Here is a 17,526-nt window from a genome sequence, read left to right as displayed (position 1 = left end):
TCTTTTCACTTTTTTCCAACTTCTTTTTATAAATATTCATAATTATTATGATGATATTTAGAACTCAGTGAAGTTTCCAATAATATTTTGTGAATTACCATAAAAAATTAAATGATATAACCAGACATTTGTGACTATCCATACTTGTACACTTAGAAAGTTAAAAGAAAAAAAAAACTTAATAACTGCCTTGTAGTAATATATTTGGTCCCTTTGGCAAGAAGTAGAAATCAGTAAGCCAAATGTGGAAACGAGTTTAACAGAAGGACCAAGCTTGTAGGGTCTGAACTTTATTCTCATACTTTCTTTCCCTCCATTTCTAAGATATTTATGTGGCTTTGGTGATGGTTGATATAAAATTATCCTTATCTGATGCCATCTAGAAAAATGTTCCTAAGTTATATTGCAGTCTCAATAGTTATATAATATTAATGTAAACCTAACATAAATTCATTCTGATTCCAAAGGCAGAATATCACAGTAACTAAGGACGTGACCAGTGGAACCAGGATCTCTGGGCTTGAAACTTATCTCTGGCTCTTGTTAGTTATGTAGACATGGAAATTTATTCTTTTGTGCCCTATTTTCATCCTTCTAATATAATTAATATAGTTCTTGTAGAGTTTGTATAATAATTAAATAAGTTGACACATGTAAAGTTCTTAATAAGTCCAATCGAATAATAGATGCCAGTGATGGTTTTTCTCTGTGTTCCCCTCCAGACCTACTGTGTCCTTCACTGCCCTGACTTTCATGGTCTTCATTACTTGGGCTCCCTTGCCTTCTGATTTATGATTGGATTTGCAACTGGAGACAATGAAAAAAGATAAAAGGAGGAGGAGTGACATTGGGGTAACCCCCTCCCCATTTTGAGGTTTGGGGTTTGGGCAGTGATTCTCTTTATCCTCTTCCTGAGCCAAATAGTAGCCATAGCTAGTATTGAGTGGTAGTCTCTCTCTCATGGCTCTAGAGCTATTGCCAGGTCTGTTAATACTGCTCCCTCCCATGCCCCATCAGATTTCGATGTAGTCAAGGCTTGCTGTGAATCTAAGTTCTGGCACTTCAACATCCCTCGACAATTTCTTTAACCTTATTTACATTCTTTGTTAATAATCCCTTTATTTAATTCTCTTCAATTAACCACTTGAGTGTACCATTAATTGCTCCTGGGATCATAAACAATATAGTGCTGATTATTTAGTTTAAGATAAATATTAGGTTATTTCCTTTAAGTCAATAAAGTATCATTAACAGTGATAAGAATGGAGGTTTCAAAACTTAGGTGAGGAAAATCAATTTTATTAACCTGAGTGTCATTGACAGCATAAATTTCCTAAGAAGCAAAGGGGCTGTGTGCATGTGTGGAACTGGAACTAGATTTCAGTTAAAATGGAATAAAGGGTGAAAGACTGTCCTTCAGGGGTTTTACGCATGGTTCTTTCCTCCTATTTCTCCCTTTTCAAGTGCTGGAGGTAAGTACTTGGAATACAAGGGGGTGGTGTTTGGGTGGCCAAATCAAGTCGAATATAGATCAAATCCAACTTTCAAGGTTAAGTGGGCATCCAGATTTTGGAGTTGCTGGGTGAGTTGAGGAGAGAGTGATCTTCAGTGTTGGGTGGAAGAAGCTTGCAAGACCGAAAAAGTAAGAGCTAGATCTTAAAGGTGCCTATAGGAAACAAATAAGAAGGTCATAGCTGGTTTCCGTTCAATTAGGAATTAAAGGAAGAACCAGGAATCCTGACAAATTATTAAGAACAATGGTTGTATATCGTGGGAGTGTGATAAGTGTAACAACTTTTACTCAACTGGGCACCCAACTGATACATCCATATTGCATCACAAAAGACTTGGGGGAAACAGACTGTTTCCATATCTCCACTCACTAATCATATTCAGGGGTTGTGCAGAGCTGAGTTTGCAGGAAACAGAGACCATTATGAGTCATAAAAGTGAGATTGAGGCATGCAGGTATTAACACTGTGTGAAGCAGTATCATTTTATTTATGAAATAGCAATCATTTTGTTCAGACTGGAAAGGAATTTAAAATAATTGGCCTTATGAAGCTTTCCCAATAAAACCCACTTTCATCTTATTCAGAGTTAAACATTTCCAACTCTTAAGTCAAGTAAAATCTTATAAATACCTCAATTCTCACACTTATCACAGTAGGGGTAGAGAGAGTATAATACAATGTTAAGAAGGAAGAGGTTAAGTGGTCTGAAGTCACAGTTCTTGGATTTGAATCTCAACTCGCTCTGCTACTTACTCTCTGTGTAATCTTTTTTTCTTTTGCTTTTATTTATTTACTTTATTTTTTTATTAAAATTGTTGGGGTGACATTGGTTAATAAAATAAGTTTCAAGTGTGTTCACTACCCAAAGTTAAATTTCCTTCCATCACCAAATATGTGACCCCCTTTGCCCTCATCTAACTCTCCTATCTCTCCTTCCCCCCATTTCCTCTGGTAATAACTAATCCACTGTCCGTGTCCATGATTCTCTGTTTGTCATGTTTGTTTGTTTTCAGTTTTATATCACACATATGAGTGAAATCATATGGTTCCCAGCTTTTTCTGTCTGACTTTTATTTTCTGTTAACTGATTACTCTCTATGTAATCTTCCACAGTTATTTTCAATCTCTGGATGTCTCATTTTCCTCTACCACATTCTTTGGATCAGAATACCATCTATTTATTGAAAATAGTGTGAGGACTAAATAAGGTTATATATGCAAACAAATTAGTAGAGTTTTTGGCACACAGTAAATTGAATACACCTTAGCTGTTTTGTTATATGCCTCCCCCCAACAAGATTCTATGCATACCTTGATGTATGAATATTCCTATAAGATGACTAAACACATATAAATATGTGTTTAGTCATATCAATTACCAAGTCTATCACATGATAAGGACTAAATGTTTGCTTATGACTAAATAAGGTTAACTTGACTTAAAATTTGAATCTCAAAGACAAAAGCAAAGTATATATATCATCTTTTATTGCAGATGTCCCCTGAGTTTTCATGTTAACCACTACAGAAAAGAGTATTAATAGTTTACTGCACTTTAAATGTCTTTTTAAAAGTATTAGCACATCAATGGAAATGCATTGGGTACCTATAAGAGTACCTTCGCATTTAAGTTGTGATTTCTTCAAAATACAATTATTTGCCCAAAAGTAAAAATCATATTAAAACAATAACTAGGGGTAAGTTATAGGCATTAAAAGGGTGGTAGTGGTGGTGGTAAACTACTCATTTGACTTTTATAGAGAATATCACAGGTTTTTTTAATACCATGAAATTATGTTGAGTCAACTTAATTTGCATTAAACAAAGAACAAAGAGCAGTGGTTGCTGTTATAAACTTTGCTAAACATCCAATTAGTATCAACATATAAAAAAAGACTGCTCTCCCTGTTTACTAATTTTATAATTCTTTTAGTCAGTAAGAAAGACTTTTTCAAATTTAAAACAAGTAAGCTTTCCCGAAGGAAAATAAAGTTAAGAACTATGGACTATTGGTTTTGAAATGTGCTGTAAATTAGCACAAAGCCAAGCACATTGAAACAGCCAAGGAGAGTGTATATCTTCATGCTTAATGGCTATTTAGACAGTACCCATTTGAGTATTTTACTATTTAAGAATACCTCTGTTAATATTTTATATGTTTATTGTGAGAGAATAATATATGTTATTAATAACATTTATTGATTTCCTAACAGGTAAATGGATTTATAATAAACATTTCACAAATATAACCCATTTAACATTCACAGAATCACTAGATGATAAGTGCTATAGGGACAGAATTGTTAGGCAGATAAGTAGACCTGAACGAAGGGGGAATGAAGGCCCAGCCCAGAGACCTCCTTTAGGCCACCCCGAAACACCTGTTTTATAGTTAAAGATTACCATTACATCCTGGAATACAGGAAGTAAAAACCACAAAACTAATGGCTGGTTTAGTCTGGCCACAAGCACCCGAGCAACTAGGACATATACTGACCTTCCTTAACCTTAGCCTAATTATACCTTCATTATAATGTCATACATATGTCTGGAAGTTTATGAATCTAATTATAACAGACTGAATTCTGAGTAACCACATGCACAGTAGACAAAGGGTTACATAACAGCCAAATATCAATCAAATGACTTCACGTGCCAATCATCTAACACCATCCCCGTAACCACGCATCAAGGGCCCGATATAAGGTTTACTTCCCGAATTCTGCAGGGCTGTGGCTATCTCAAGCACACTGTTTCTCTCTTGAAACGTACTTTAGTAAATTTTACTTTTCCTAAATTTTGCTGATCTGTAAATCTTTACTGCATCGGAGGAAAGAACAGGGGCCCCCTCAGCACCACCAGGGCAACAACAGATTTGGATCACTCCCAATGGTAACAGAATCATATTTGTTTTATTCATCAGTGTCCCCACTAATCAGCACTGAGCTTGAATATGGCTTATATTCAGTAAATATTTATTAAACAATTGGATGGTCTTTCCTTTGAAGTGGGTCCATACCAGAAAAGTTTTGCTTAGTTGGCTAGTGTTTTAATATTACTGAATGTACAGCTTTAATCAAATCTACACTTGTTTGGCATGGGCATCTACATTTCTGCATACTCTAGGGTTCAGTGAGAGAATGCCTGAAGGATACCTTCACTCTATCATGTGTAGAAAATTGTAGAAGGGAAATCGTGCCTAAAATGTCTAAGAATATTACTGACAAAAGGACTAATTAAAAGAAAAGCCTGCAAAAATCTGATTCTGATCCACATTAACTGAGGTCTCGAAAAATATAACTAATAAAAATATCTTAGAAAGAGCAGAGTCAGGATTTTTTAAAGCTCTTTTACGATTACAGCTTCAGTTAATAAGACATAAAGAAATGAAGGATAAAGTAACCTCTAGAAGCTAAACCATGAGGCTCAGGTCAGACTTACCAGAACAGTCACCACACGAAGAACCACTCCACGCATGTTATTCTCCAGTTTCTTGTCAGTCAGTGACCCATTCAGCCCTGTGACAGGATTCCAGCATCCAAGCTGAAAGATAAAATAGCTTGGTCACTTTTCTGCCTGAAGAACAGTCCAATCACCTATATATAGACCTTTCAGAGAACTGTGTGATAAGTCTTGAAATAATTGATATAGGAAGGATCGTGTGCAGGTTTTCTTTTTTAATAGCAAATGAAGCCATCAAAAATGCCATTTCCTGCTTTTAAATACCATCATATGGCATATGACAATACCCGACATGGTTTAGGAAACTCGCTGAGGACATTTGACTTAATGAGGAGTTATAAATACACCCATAGCTCAGTCCTAGTAATGCTCTAATTGGGAAAATAATAGCACATATAATTCTAACATAAAGTCTGTTCTAATACATCAATTACTGCACCAGTTAGATTTTCTTACAATTTCAATGGTTTTAATTAGATCTTACACTGCTTTTATTGGAAAGAAAAAAAAAAAACCTACAAGATTTTTAATGTGGTTAGAAGGATTACAGCTTTTTATTTGAGAAAAAAATCATGTATATGGATTTGTTTTTAAGTATTCACAGTACATAAAACAATATAATTTGCCTTTTTTGTCAGTGCTATCGATATGCTTGGAAAATTTTGGCAGCAGCCTTTCCTTTAAAGTCTTGCCATGATTCACTGCTCTTTACTCTCCAAAATACTGATTTAATTTTACATCCTCATGTAGTTCTTATCTCTTGTAATATCCAAATATGAGGGCTACCAGCTTTAAAATTACTGCCTATAAATCACATCAGGATAAAAATGGATGGCTCTCAATTCAGAAATAAGGGGAAAAGAGAAATGCTTTGACTTGAATTAGCAGATAACTGCTTAAAAAGCAAAGCTGCAAAGAGAAAGTTGTAATGCATATGTTGGGAAGAAATGTCATACTATTAATCCTGATACCAGATCCATGAGCCTTCACATTTGGGAACCAATTCCACATTTGCACGTTTTAAAAACATGACAAACCTTTACGCATATCCAGAGCCTATTTTGATTAACTGAATGGTTTATAGGGGCACATTGTTATTTGTGTTGCTTCTTCCTGAACGCTGTGATTTATTTCCTTATATTGCATTTTGTTTGTGGTTTCCAAAGCCATCAACATACTGGGAAGTCTCTGTACTAATGATTTAGGTGATTTTTATTAAAACTCAAGTTTTAATTTGAGCTCTCCAAAAGGTGTTTAATTAAGAAAACTAAAATGTACATAATATATCTTAAAAGAAGAGGATGTCACAGTATAAACAAAAAGCAAGCTTTTTCCTTAAAATAATTTGGAAAAGGCTGCTAATTATTGATTTCAACTGTAAAGGCACATTAAATTCATACAATGATATGTCATTCTTAGTTACATAAAAAGTCTAATTAGAATTTAGATCCAATTAGCAAATCCAAATGTGTTGAAAGGCTAATTATCAGAGATACTGTAGTCCTCTTGCCAAAGTTAAAACCTTATAAAATTTCTTTTGAGCTTTTGTTCTCTTCTGAGGTCAACCAAAGTCTATTCTCATCACATTCCTTGATGTGCACTTTTTCTTAATTAGGTCTTTTAAGATTTTATTTTCCTAGACCAAACAGTATTGGTGGAAAAAGTGATCTGCAACAAGTGAAGAGCTAAATTTCCAAAGTGCTATTCACATTTTACAATTATATTACTTAAATCTAAGCTGAATAAACAGCTTTTATTATATCATCTTGTTTAAGATTAATATATCTAAGCTAACAAAGTAAGCACAGACATTTATTTTTTTCTCTCTTTGAGGTTTTTTTTTTTTCCCCCAAGTTTGGTGAACTTACTGTCAATTTGCCTAAATAAATGACATCTATTAGTGCCAACCTGACCTCAGTATTTTGGTGCACTGACTATTCAAAAACATTTATTACCAGAATAAATAAAACTGCTGAGTAGTTTATTTCAATAATGCTCTGGACAAACATTTTAAAATATGTAGTTTCTTCATAATTAAGTCCTCCTTTACACATAACTGAATACAGTTAATGGTTTAAAAATTCTAAAGCACTCTAGTATTCGGGGGTTTGAAATAACAATAATGAAAAAGCATTTGGAGTAATTAGGTAGATATAGCTTGTCTTCAGACCTAGGCAGTGACTTAAACTATAATTGTACCATATATGATGTTTCTTTTCTCTCTTTTTTTTTTTCTTTTTATTCACAATGATTTTTTCAGTGGCCATGTCTTTACTAACTCTATCTTTCCCTTTGTCCCTTTGGAATGATTTTTTCAGTGGCCATGTCTTTACTAACTCTACCTTTCCCTTTGTCCCTTTGGAGAATTGCTTTCTTTTTTCATGCCTAGACAAATGTTCCCTTTTACTTGAGTTCTTCCTTCATATGCACAAACTTTTTTATGCCTAGACAAATGTTTCAAGTGATCCAATTTTTTTCATGACTCTGACTTCCTGGTTTAGCAATTTTAATGGTTGGTCAAGTGACCTGAGCCAATTGAAATCCTTTCTTGCCGTTTTATTTTTAATATCGTGTGTGCATGGTGGGTAGGTCAATAAGTCAATATGAAGTACTCATTTTTTTTTAATGTTTGGCCAGATTCTCTCATATACATTACAAGACATAATTTTCTCCTTTGCTTGATGAAGGTTTTTCATCTTTCTATTTCTTTCCTTCTTTCCTTCCCTCCCTCCCCCACTTCCTCCCTTTCTTCTTTTCTTTTTTTCTCTTTTTCTATCAGACTCACATGTCTTTTGATCAGAGCACTTGTAAAGTTGTTCCTGCTGTTAATAACAGCAGTCTGTATTTGGAGATTGATAACTTCCTTTTACTTAATAACTCCTTTTACTTGAGTTCTTCCTTCATATGCACAAACTCCAATACTTAATGTTACCTGTGGACACCAATAACTAAGATATTCAGAGACTAGTTTTGAGGTAGAGAAAGTTTAAGATTCATTCTCTGGAAAACTAGAAATAAAATATATCTACTCATCAGCATAACAAAAAGGTTATTAAGAAAGTAAAATAATACTTATTTCCTCATTGAATAGAACTGTTTCTTTTATATATATTTTTGGAATACTTTCTGCATGTCGGCCATGGTACTGACCTTTTCATACATGATCTCACTGAAGCCTCAAAATAACTTTATCAGAAGGTGCTGTTATCATTATTATTTTGTAAGCATAAAAAGGACTCAACTAAGGTCACGTATCTACTAAGAGAGGAAACAAGGATTTAAACTAGTGCTTTTAAAGGTCAGACACAGTGTTTTTAGTTGCAGTGCTGTTTTACAGGTTAAAAATTCTTTTCATCAACATGATCAATTTAAGGTAGCTATAGAAGATATTATTCTCATTTTATAGTCAAGAAACCTGAGACTCAGAACTGTTAAGTGGCTGGCTCAATATAACAGCTAGTGCTTTTACATTGTGGCAATACAAGTTAAAAGGCAAAATCATCACAATCATTTTTACAATATACGTTGCACATAATATGTGCTAATCATCTGAGAGCTTTACTTATATTAATTAATTTACTTCTCAAAATTGCCTTATGAGAAAGAGATCAATATTATCCCCATTCTACAGAAGGGAAAACTGAGTATAAAAAGGTTTTGCTCCTTCCGCTCTGTTATCTTTTATCCACTTAAACAGTCAAGAAGCATTAAGTAAAATAAAGTGGCAGAAAAACAAAGTGACTAAGAGGTTCTCAAAAATATTTCTGAAAAAATCTACTTTGTGTGAATAATTTACTAAAGATAAGTGTGGCACACATTTCATTTTCCCTAAGCCTGATAATGCTTCTCAAAATATATACCAAAGATGAAAGCGAACGTAAAAAACAGCAACACATAAAGGAAATGTTGATTACCCATTTTTTTGAAAGATTTCTCAAGTTTTAAGATCCTTTAATTTCTGTTCATATCCATTCATCTCCCTGAGTTTTACTTCAAGCTATTTTGTTTTACTGTAATAACTCTTTCAATAATAAGCAATAAAAATGAGTTATGTTCACATAGACCTAAATCGAATTTGTATCTACAATGGGTCATATTTCTTGCAGCATAGCAAGATTGACAGGCATAGTGTTTGATAAACACTAGAAGAATTTCACTTAGGTTCAAGTGTGAGACTTATCTAACAACTTTTCTGATTTCATTGTTTGAAATTTCGCTAACTTGACTTCTCTGGCTATGTGGAGAGGTTGTTTTTGTCTGATTGTATTTTTCTTTTGTTTTTTGTCTTTTATCTTTTTTTTTTTTCTTTTAAACAATGAGGTCAGAGACTAATAAAAATAATGCACACAAAATATCCCTATACTATCTATTCAGTTGAGCACTTTCTAAGTAAAAAATAATAAAAGTGGCCCCTAAAGCACATAAGATTTACAGAAAGTCTTACTACTGATGGCAAAACAAGATTCATTATCTTCCATAGTTTGGCAGTCTAGAGAAAATTTAGAAGGGATAAAAAAATAAAAAGCAATTCAATTTCCTTTCAATTACAGTATATCGATTTCTATAGTATTTTTTGGTTATTGCCTAAAGTCATCATAAAAGCTTAAAAATGCTTAATGCTTTAATTATTTCCTTCATTGGAGCTTTAGAAATAATAATCTTGTAAGCTTTCTATTAAAATCAATGTAATAACTAGTGTTCAACAAACTGGTTGATGTATTTGCATGAGAATAGTAGTATGTTCCTAACATTATGTGTTTTGTCATTAATAAATGACCAAGTTTTAGATATTGACTCTTTTTCCCTTGATATTTTCACTTCTCATTTGTTGGCCTTTAAAAGATGACGTGTCACTTACATCACTATTTTTCAGGCAGTGTTACAATGTCAAAAAGAGCTGAACTGTTCAACGTTAATTTTACGCTCAATAGCTTGTTGGCTTTAATAACAGGAGTCAAGAGAGCTCTTAATTGGATACCAAATGGAATTGCCTACATATATTAGCTTGTATTCATATGGAACAAATGAATCCTGCCTATAGGACCAAATCTCTAGCTGCAGGACACAAAATATCCACTGTGTTGAAGGCTGTGTCTTCCCAGACACTACATTTTCCTTATTTGCTTTCTCAGGCTTCAAAGGAAAAGGCGGAACAACAAAAGTATTGGCAAAGTAGCTGAAAGCCAACCATTTAGAAATGCACGGAATTTATTTGGTAGCTACTGCTTCTGTAATGAATTAAAAGGATAAAAAAATATATATGGCAGATTGACTCTGAAACATGTTTTATAGAGTTAAATTGGAATGTTTTTCTCTTTGACATACATAGGAATGCAGTATGCCAGTAATCCCTCCAATAACAATTTTCTTTATGGAATTTCCACCTGTAAAATAGGTTCAATTTATAAAACTTCCTGCCTAGGAGATGATTATTTCCTCTTAAGTTTCTATTCCCACAGTTTAGTCATTACCATGAAGTAGTGGTCATTCTTTAGATTATGTGGAATAGCTTTAGTACTTTAGTTTCCTTCAGGATAAAATGTCTTTGAAAGTCAGGGAAAAAAATAACCTTATTCAACCACTTATATCTCCCAGTATAGCTGCTGAAAACAAAAAGTTCTGTGCTATGTAAAAATGTACATGTGCAACAAGATGAATTTAAGTGAGTTCTACAAATGAAGAATATAAACATTAAAAGCAATATGTACATGAAATATTTATATATATTAAAATAGCTCAAAGGTATTCTATGCAGCCATAGTAGCCACTCTGTTATCAACTGGTATTTAACTAATTTAATGATATTCTGCCATTATTATTGTAAGTTTTCCCTTCTTTTATAATTCATCTTAGTTTAAAATTACTATTACTCTATATTTAGAGGCAATATATTTAGTGGTTAAGATCAGAAGCTCTAAAATCAGACTGCTTAGGTTTAAGCACTTACTCTGACACTACTGAGTATGTGGCATTGGGCCTCAGTTTTCTTAACTCTCAAATTAGGGATACTAAAAGTGACTTCTTCACAGGGCTGGTGAGAGTGTTAACTAACTTAATACAAGTCAAGTGTTTAGACCTATTCTTGGTATATAAATACTAAAGAGGTGTTCATTATTGTTATCCCTACGTAATCAGTATGCTTTTGTTCCTTGCTCATCTTCTGGAGTCACTTACTAGTTTCACTAATGGAGCATGCCTCCAAAGCTATGGTTCTCAGCTTTGGCTGCATATTAGAATCATCTGAAAGTTTAAAAAATTCTGATGCCTCAGCCCAATCTCAGAAAAGTTAAATCAGAATCTTCAGGGGTGGGACCCAGGCATCAGTATTTTTTGCCTTTCTTTCTGTAGCCAAGATTGAGCAAAACTGCTCTCAAACTTTCCCTAACACCCAGGGAATGCAATCTCATAGAATGACTACTGAACCTTATTAACTAAAGGCATCGATTTTACAGACTTCCTTTGCAAAATATAACTTGGGACACTTTCTCAAATAAACATTTTATTTTTATTGTTTTAAATATGATAGGAGGCTATGAACTCTGTGAAACCATAATGATGCCTATCTACTGTCATACCTCTAGCTCTTATCATAGTATTGGTGTATCAGTATATAGTAGGTCTTGATAGATATCTAATAAATGAATGAGTGAATTAAAACTCCTGCAATCCTCTTTATACTACTATTCTGTTTTTTGGCTCTCTAGTTCTAGCTGAATGAAAAACAAAATATACCCTACTATCATATTGTACCCCTGACAATTTTCGTGATTCTTCAAGGTGACTGCACAGACTAAAATTGTACTAGCTTTTGTTTTCTTGTAATCAGAATGTTATTTTTTTGTAATACTACATTAGCATTTAATGATTACAACCTGATAAAAGTTGCTGGATTTTTTACTCTTTTATTCTGTTCTTTCTTGAGATGATCTAAAGGGGATCTTCATTTTAAAATCGCATTAGAATTTTCCATCTTTCCTAACTTGTCCATTAAAAAATTAACCACTTAAGGTCAGAAGCACCATCTTAATCATTTTAGTGTGCCCAGTGCCTATCACAGTGTTTTTACAAGTAAAGTAATTATTTTTTATGAAACTTACAAGGTTAATGTAAACTTACAATGTTTAATGTAAAGCATCTCTATTGCACTTTATATCTTTGTTCCCAATATAAAATCTCAAGCCCAGACATCTGCTTATATTCTACTATCTCTTCAATATCTTTACTTAGATATCTCAAAGGCATCTCAAGATTTTCATAACCTATCCCTATCATCCATCCAGTTCCGCTAGCCAGAAACCAAGAAGTCAGTCTTACGACCTCTCATATCTAATTCACTGCCAGTCTGACAATTTCACATCCTTAACAAAAATTCTTGAATACATTTAAATCCATCTCCTTGCTACCATCCTAGCCCATAGCTTCTCTTGTGTAATATTAATTCTATACTACAAACATAAACTTAAATTTAGATATAATATCCTCTGCTTAAAATCTTGCCACAGTTATTTATTGTTCTAAAGATAAACACCACATTCCTAATGTCTCCAACCAAGATCTGTATGATATGTCACATTTTACATTCACAGTCTCATGACATACCACATTCCCTCTCATTCTTTGAACTCCAACCACACTAGCTGTATTTCAGTTTCTTGAGTAAAACATAATCCTTCTTAAGGATTTAAACATTGTTTCTCAAGCACTGAAGTATATCAGAACCAATTGGGGAGTTAAAAAGCAAATCCCAATGCCAAAGTTATACTCCATGCCAATTAAATCAGAATTTCTGGGCATGAGATACACTCATCAATATTTTTTAAAGTTTCCAAGATGATTCCAAAGTATAGCCAAATTTGAGAATCAATGTTTTTAAATAAAGTTTTTCTTGGTTGGGAGAATCTTAAGACACCTTCCATTATTCAATGAATTACTGAATTCACTTTTACTCATCCTTTAGCTCGCAAGGTAAGCATCTATAATTTAAAGTAAAACTTCCCTGACCACTTGTCTGCACCCCTAGGTTAGTTTATGTCACTCCAATACAGCATCATGTTCCTCTCTTTTATAGTAATATCACAATTAAATCTTTTAATCTATATTTTATATGATTAATATTTGTACTAATTACGTATGTTTCCAATGGGATCACGAAAAAATGTTGTTTTGTATCCTCCTTTATTAAAATACATAATTCCTGGCACAAAGTGGGGCTTTAATTTTTATTGAATACTAAACAAATTTAGGTGATTTTTAAACAAGAAACTTAATGCATCTTACAGTGTTTGCTGTCTGTTTCTTAAACAATGTCTTAAATGCAGTTCTCAATATATATAGCCAAGACACTGTAGTGCCAGCTAATAGCTGAGCTTTCTTTCTTTCTTAATATGGAATGTGAATTAGCAACTCTCATCTTCCTGGGTGCAGGAGTGAGCTCTGCATAATAAAGATCAAGAAATACTTTTTAAAAAGTCTTCGATATAAGGAATAATAATGTTACCTAACTCTGTAGAGAATAAAATAAATTGTCATATTAAAGCTTTAATTTGAACATTTATATGACAACAACAATAGCTATACTAAAATTAAGAGTAATATGTAACCTATGATAGGTGCTTTTTACATTCCAGGTCTAGACTCTCTCAATAGAAAGAGAATCACAAAATACCCATAAAATAAAACTTTTGGGGATGAAACATTACTCATCTAGGAGAAAGTACTCTCAAGAAAACAGAATTTTCTTTAAGGAGTCCAGCTCCTGGCCTAAAAACAATGAATGCTTTTTTAAGCCTGACATGGCAATTACACAAGCTTTACCTGACAGGTCTGTGGAAAGAAGCTGCAGTCAAGAACTCAGGCCCCTTTGGCTTGCCATGCTTTTATGCAATATCTCTGTATGATAAGCCCAGGAGCCTCCGTTCAGAAGCCTCTCTATTGGGGCCCTGGGCTGAGGCCTCTCTCAAGAGTTTGAGAGAGGGGGTAACTTTGAGAACACTCTCCTCTATTCTGTTTTAATACTCAGTACTTTTCCATTCCTATCCCTTCCCTTCTTCTTCCTCACCCAGGTCCCAGGTCCATAAAACTGAAGGATGCTTTTGATTAGGATTCTCTCCAGCAGTGAGACAATTCCCCACACCTATGAGGATACAATGGACCTTTTCCTGGTGCCATTCTGTGGAGGAGCCAAGACCTTCTCTCCAGGCTCGCTTTTCCTATGGTAGTAAGTGAATAAAGGCTTGCTATTTTCATTTTGACTTGTCAACCTACTACTCCCATACTAGGCAGCTCAGTTCTCCCCAGCTCAGCTCTTGACATGTCTCATTTTATTATGCTGGTTCACATTTACTGAAAACTTCCTATGGAGCAGGTATCATATCAATCTCTGACTATCATTTAATTTACTTTTTTGCTATAATCCTATCAGGCACTATAATTATCTTAATTTTAACAGATGAGGAAATTGAGGATTAGAGAGTTTAATTCACCTGTTCTAGGTCACTCAACTGGCAACTGAAATAGCCAGAATTCCAAACCAGGAAGTTTAGCCCAGAACCCACTAAGTTGTTTTGACCTCAATCAATAACATACTTTTACAGAGACAATCCCAATGGGCTTTGAGTTCTCATTTCCCTAGTTTAACTCTATTTGTGTTCTGGGTTCCTTGAGAAGTTAAAATTTCCATTAGAACACTCAAATTGAGTTTCTATCATATGGAACCAAAAGATTTGTAGCTAATATACATGGGCATTGCTAGATTTTGTGAATACTTTTTATAACTAAGTCATTATAGAAAAAGGAAAATTTTTCTGAAAGAGTGGGAAAACATTAAAGAACACTAGACTGGATGTTTGAAGGCCTAGGTTGTATTTCAAGTAAGAATCAACCTTTTTGGATCTTGGTATCTTCATCTAAGAATGCAATGGTTTGTTAATGTAAATGAATTCCAAGCTCTCTTCTCAATTCACAGCTTATTGGTAATTTGGTCTATGTTGCAGATAGTTTCTTATAAAACAAGCAAATCAATTTAAAAAGTATATAGACAATACATATTATCGATAGTGATAAAGGGGAAACTAATGGAATCACTTATATTTCCCTATTAAACTGCAGGTTCCACAAAGACAAAGATCTTTGCCTATTTTATTTACTGATGCATACTAAGCACCTATAGAGTTCACTTATAATAAATATTTGTTGAATGAGTGAATGGGTCTATTTTTCCTAAAGAATAAATTAAATCTCAGTGCCTAGAGGATTTTGTGGCATGTAGGTTTTATCTCAAGGTGAGGGAATCAGTCAGCTAATCTCATAAAATCTCATCTAGCTTTGTGGTCCTACAATTGTTTAATATGACTGGATATATACCAAGACTCATTCCTATGATGGACAAAAGAGAATTTCTCATTCAAATTTGCCAAATAACTCTTACTATAAGAAGTACAATCAGCCATTGCAATCAATTTGTCTGATGCTCATGCTGACATGATACTTTTGCTTAGGTCACTGTGTAATTTTTCCTTCCGGTTTCCCTCTTTATCAGTTGCCTGTGCTTATGCTCAAAATGTGAATGGAGTGCTTAGGTTTCATGAGTAGTCATCAAATGATTGACTATATCTCTGAACATGCTTACCAGCTTTGAAGACTATTTTTATTTCTTTGCAGAATACTATAAACATTTAAACAATTGAGACTTCTATACATCAGACATGTTTAAAAATGCTAGCATATTTTAAAAAAAGAGTTGTTATTTCTTTGTGGATTGATGTGATTTTCTAATTACTTTTAAAAATGAATGATTTTAAATGTTTCCCCATATATACTTCCATTGACAATTACTAGCTATAATCATACGCACATGATAATTATACATGAGAAAAGTAAGGAGTGTTTGGAAGAGGTCAGGATTCAATGATCACAATAATCTGCAAGAGATTTAACAATAAATAATCTAGTGGACACTAATACAACACTGTGCATAGTGTAAATACATTATTCTTCCATCACTCAACATTTATAATGAAGAAGATAGTTATTTTTCAAATATCTGCCGTCTTGTGTTATGGAGTACAAGGAAACATAGAATGTCATCTTTCCCCTCCAAGAGTTCGTGATCTTTTTGAAATGACAAAGCAGGAAATTTTTTTAAAGAAAAAGTGACAACAAATTCCTTTAGGGATATAATACTAATTTCCAAAAAACTTATATAAATAAGTGCTCTATATTTAAAGAAGGTAGATATCTGTGACAAAGGATCGGACTTCATTAAAAAAAAAAGATTAGAAAAAGCAGAGCATTGCATAGTAGTATGTCTGCAAGATAGCTGCAGATAATTCCTCCTATGCCTGTGCATGCATACCAATCTTTCATCAAGATGTAGAGTCCATTCTCCTTCTTCTTGAATCTAAGTTAACTCTATGACTTGCTTTCATGAGTTTAATGTGGCAGAAAGGGTGATATGTGATATACCTGGGCCTGGGACTTTAGAAATCTTACAGCTTTTCTTATTTTTAGAAACCAACAATCAAGTAAGAAAGAGGCTGGGCTAGAATACTGAATAATGAGAGGCTATGTGGTAAGACAAAGGAGTCATAAGGGAAAGAAATAAGGCACCCCAGACAACAGCTAACAATAAGGCCTCAATATGTGAGTGATGCCATCCTAGGGCTCTAATCCCAACTGAGCTATCCCAGTTAAATCAGGTGGAGCAGAGGTTATCCATCCCCACTGAGCTCTACCTGACTACCAGACACACTGAATCCTTGGAAATAAAATAGATTTTATTTTAAGACAATTTAAGTTGTGGGATGTTTAGTTATATAGCAACAAATAATTGAAACAAATGGCTTATGGACAATCGATGGTCACCTTTCCCTCTAAAACTGACTGGACACTCAATTCTTCTATAAGGCAGTGAGAAGTTGTATGTATATGTATATATGAGGGACGTGCTTTCATTTTCCAAACACTTTCCTTTATATCCTAAAACTTTAAAAAAAAAAATATTTCCCACCTGCAATTCAGGTAGACATTTGTTATATGCACTTTTATCTTTGTGGTACCTGATGGAAATACTTTAGAAATTGTGTATGGTTTAGAAAATAAAGGAAATCAGATCATGATTCATTTCCTATATCTGCCATAACAAATTACTACACAGTTGGTAGTTTAAAACAATAGAAATTTGTTCTGTCACAGTTCCAAAGGACAGATCTGAAATCAAGGTATTGGCAGGGCCACGCTCTCTCCAAAGGCTTTAGGATAGAATCTTTCCTTGACTTAGTTTCTGTTGGCTCCAGGCATTCCCTAGTTTATGGCTGTATAATTTCTGTCTCCGCCTCCATCCTCACATGTTCATCGCCACTTCTCCTTTCAGTCTCAAATCTCTCTCTGCCTTTCCTCTGTAAGGATACTTGCCATTGGCTTTATGGCCCACCTGAATAATCCATGATATCCTCATCTTGAAATCTTTACCTTAATTATATCTACAACGACCTTTTTTCCAAATAAGGTCACATTCACAAGGTCCAGGGGGTAGTTCATGGACACTTCTTTT

General features: G+C 33.9%; 1 protein-coding gene across 2 annotated transcripts in view; it reads right to left on the bottom strand.

Annotated features, from left to right (window-relative positions):
- GRID2 (glutamate ionotropic receptor delta type subunit 2) overlaps positions 1-17,526 on the bottom strand; it is a 1,244,993-nt gene that overhangs the window by 315,590 nt on the left and 911,877 nt on the right. For both annotated transcript variants that reach the window (XM_006910734.1, XM_006910735.1), the window contains one exon: positions 4,956-5,057. In XM_006910734.1, the coding sequence (XP_006910796.1) occupies positions 4,956-5,057 (102 nt within the window). The remainder of the gene's footprint in view (positions 1-4,955; positions 5,058-17,526) is intronic.

This window comes from Pteropus alecto, unplaced genomic scaffold (genome assembly GCF_000325575.1).
Source record: "Pteropus alecto unplaced genomic scaffold, ASM32557v1 scaffold63, whole genome shotgun sequence".
Classification (NCBI taxonomy): Eukaryota; Metazoa; Chordata; class Mammalia; order Chiroptera; family Pteropodidae; genus Pteropus; species Pteropus alecto.
This window is presented reverse-complemented; position numbering and strand designations above follow the sequence as displayed.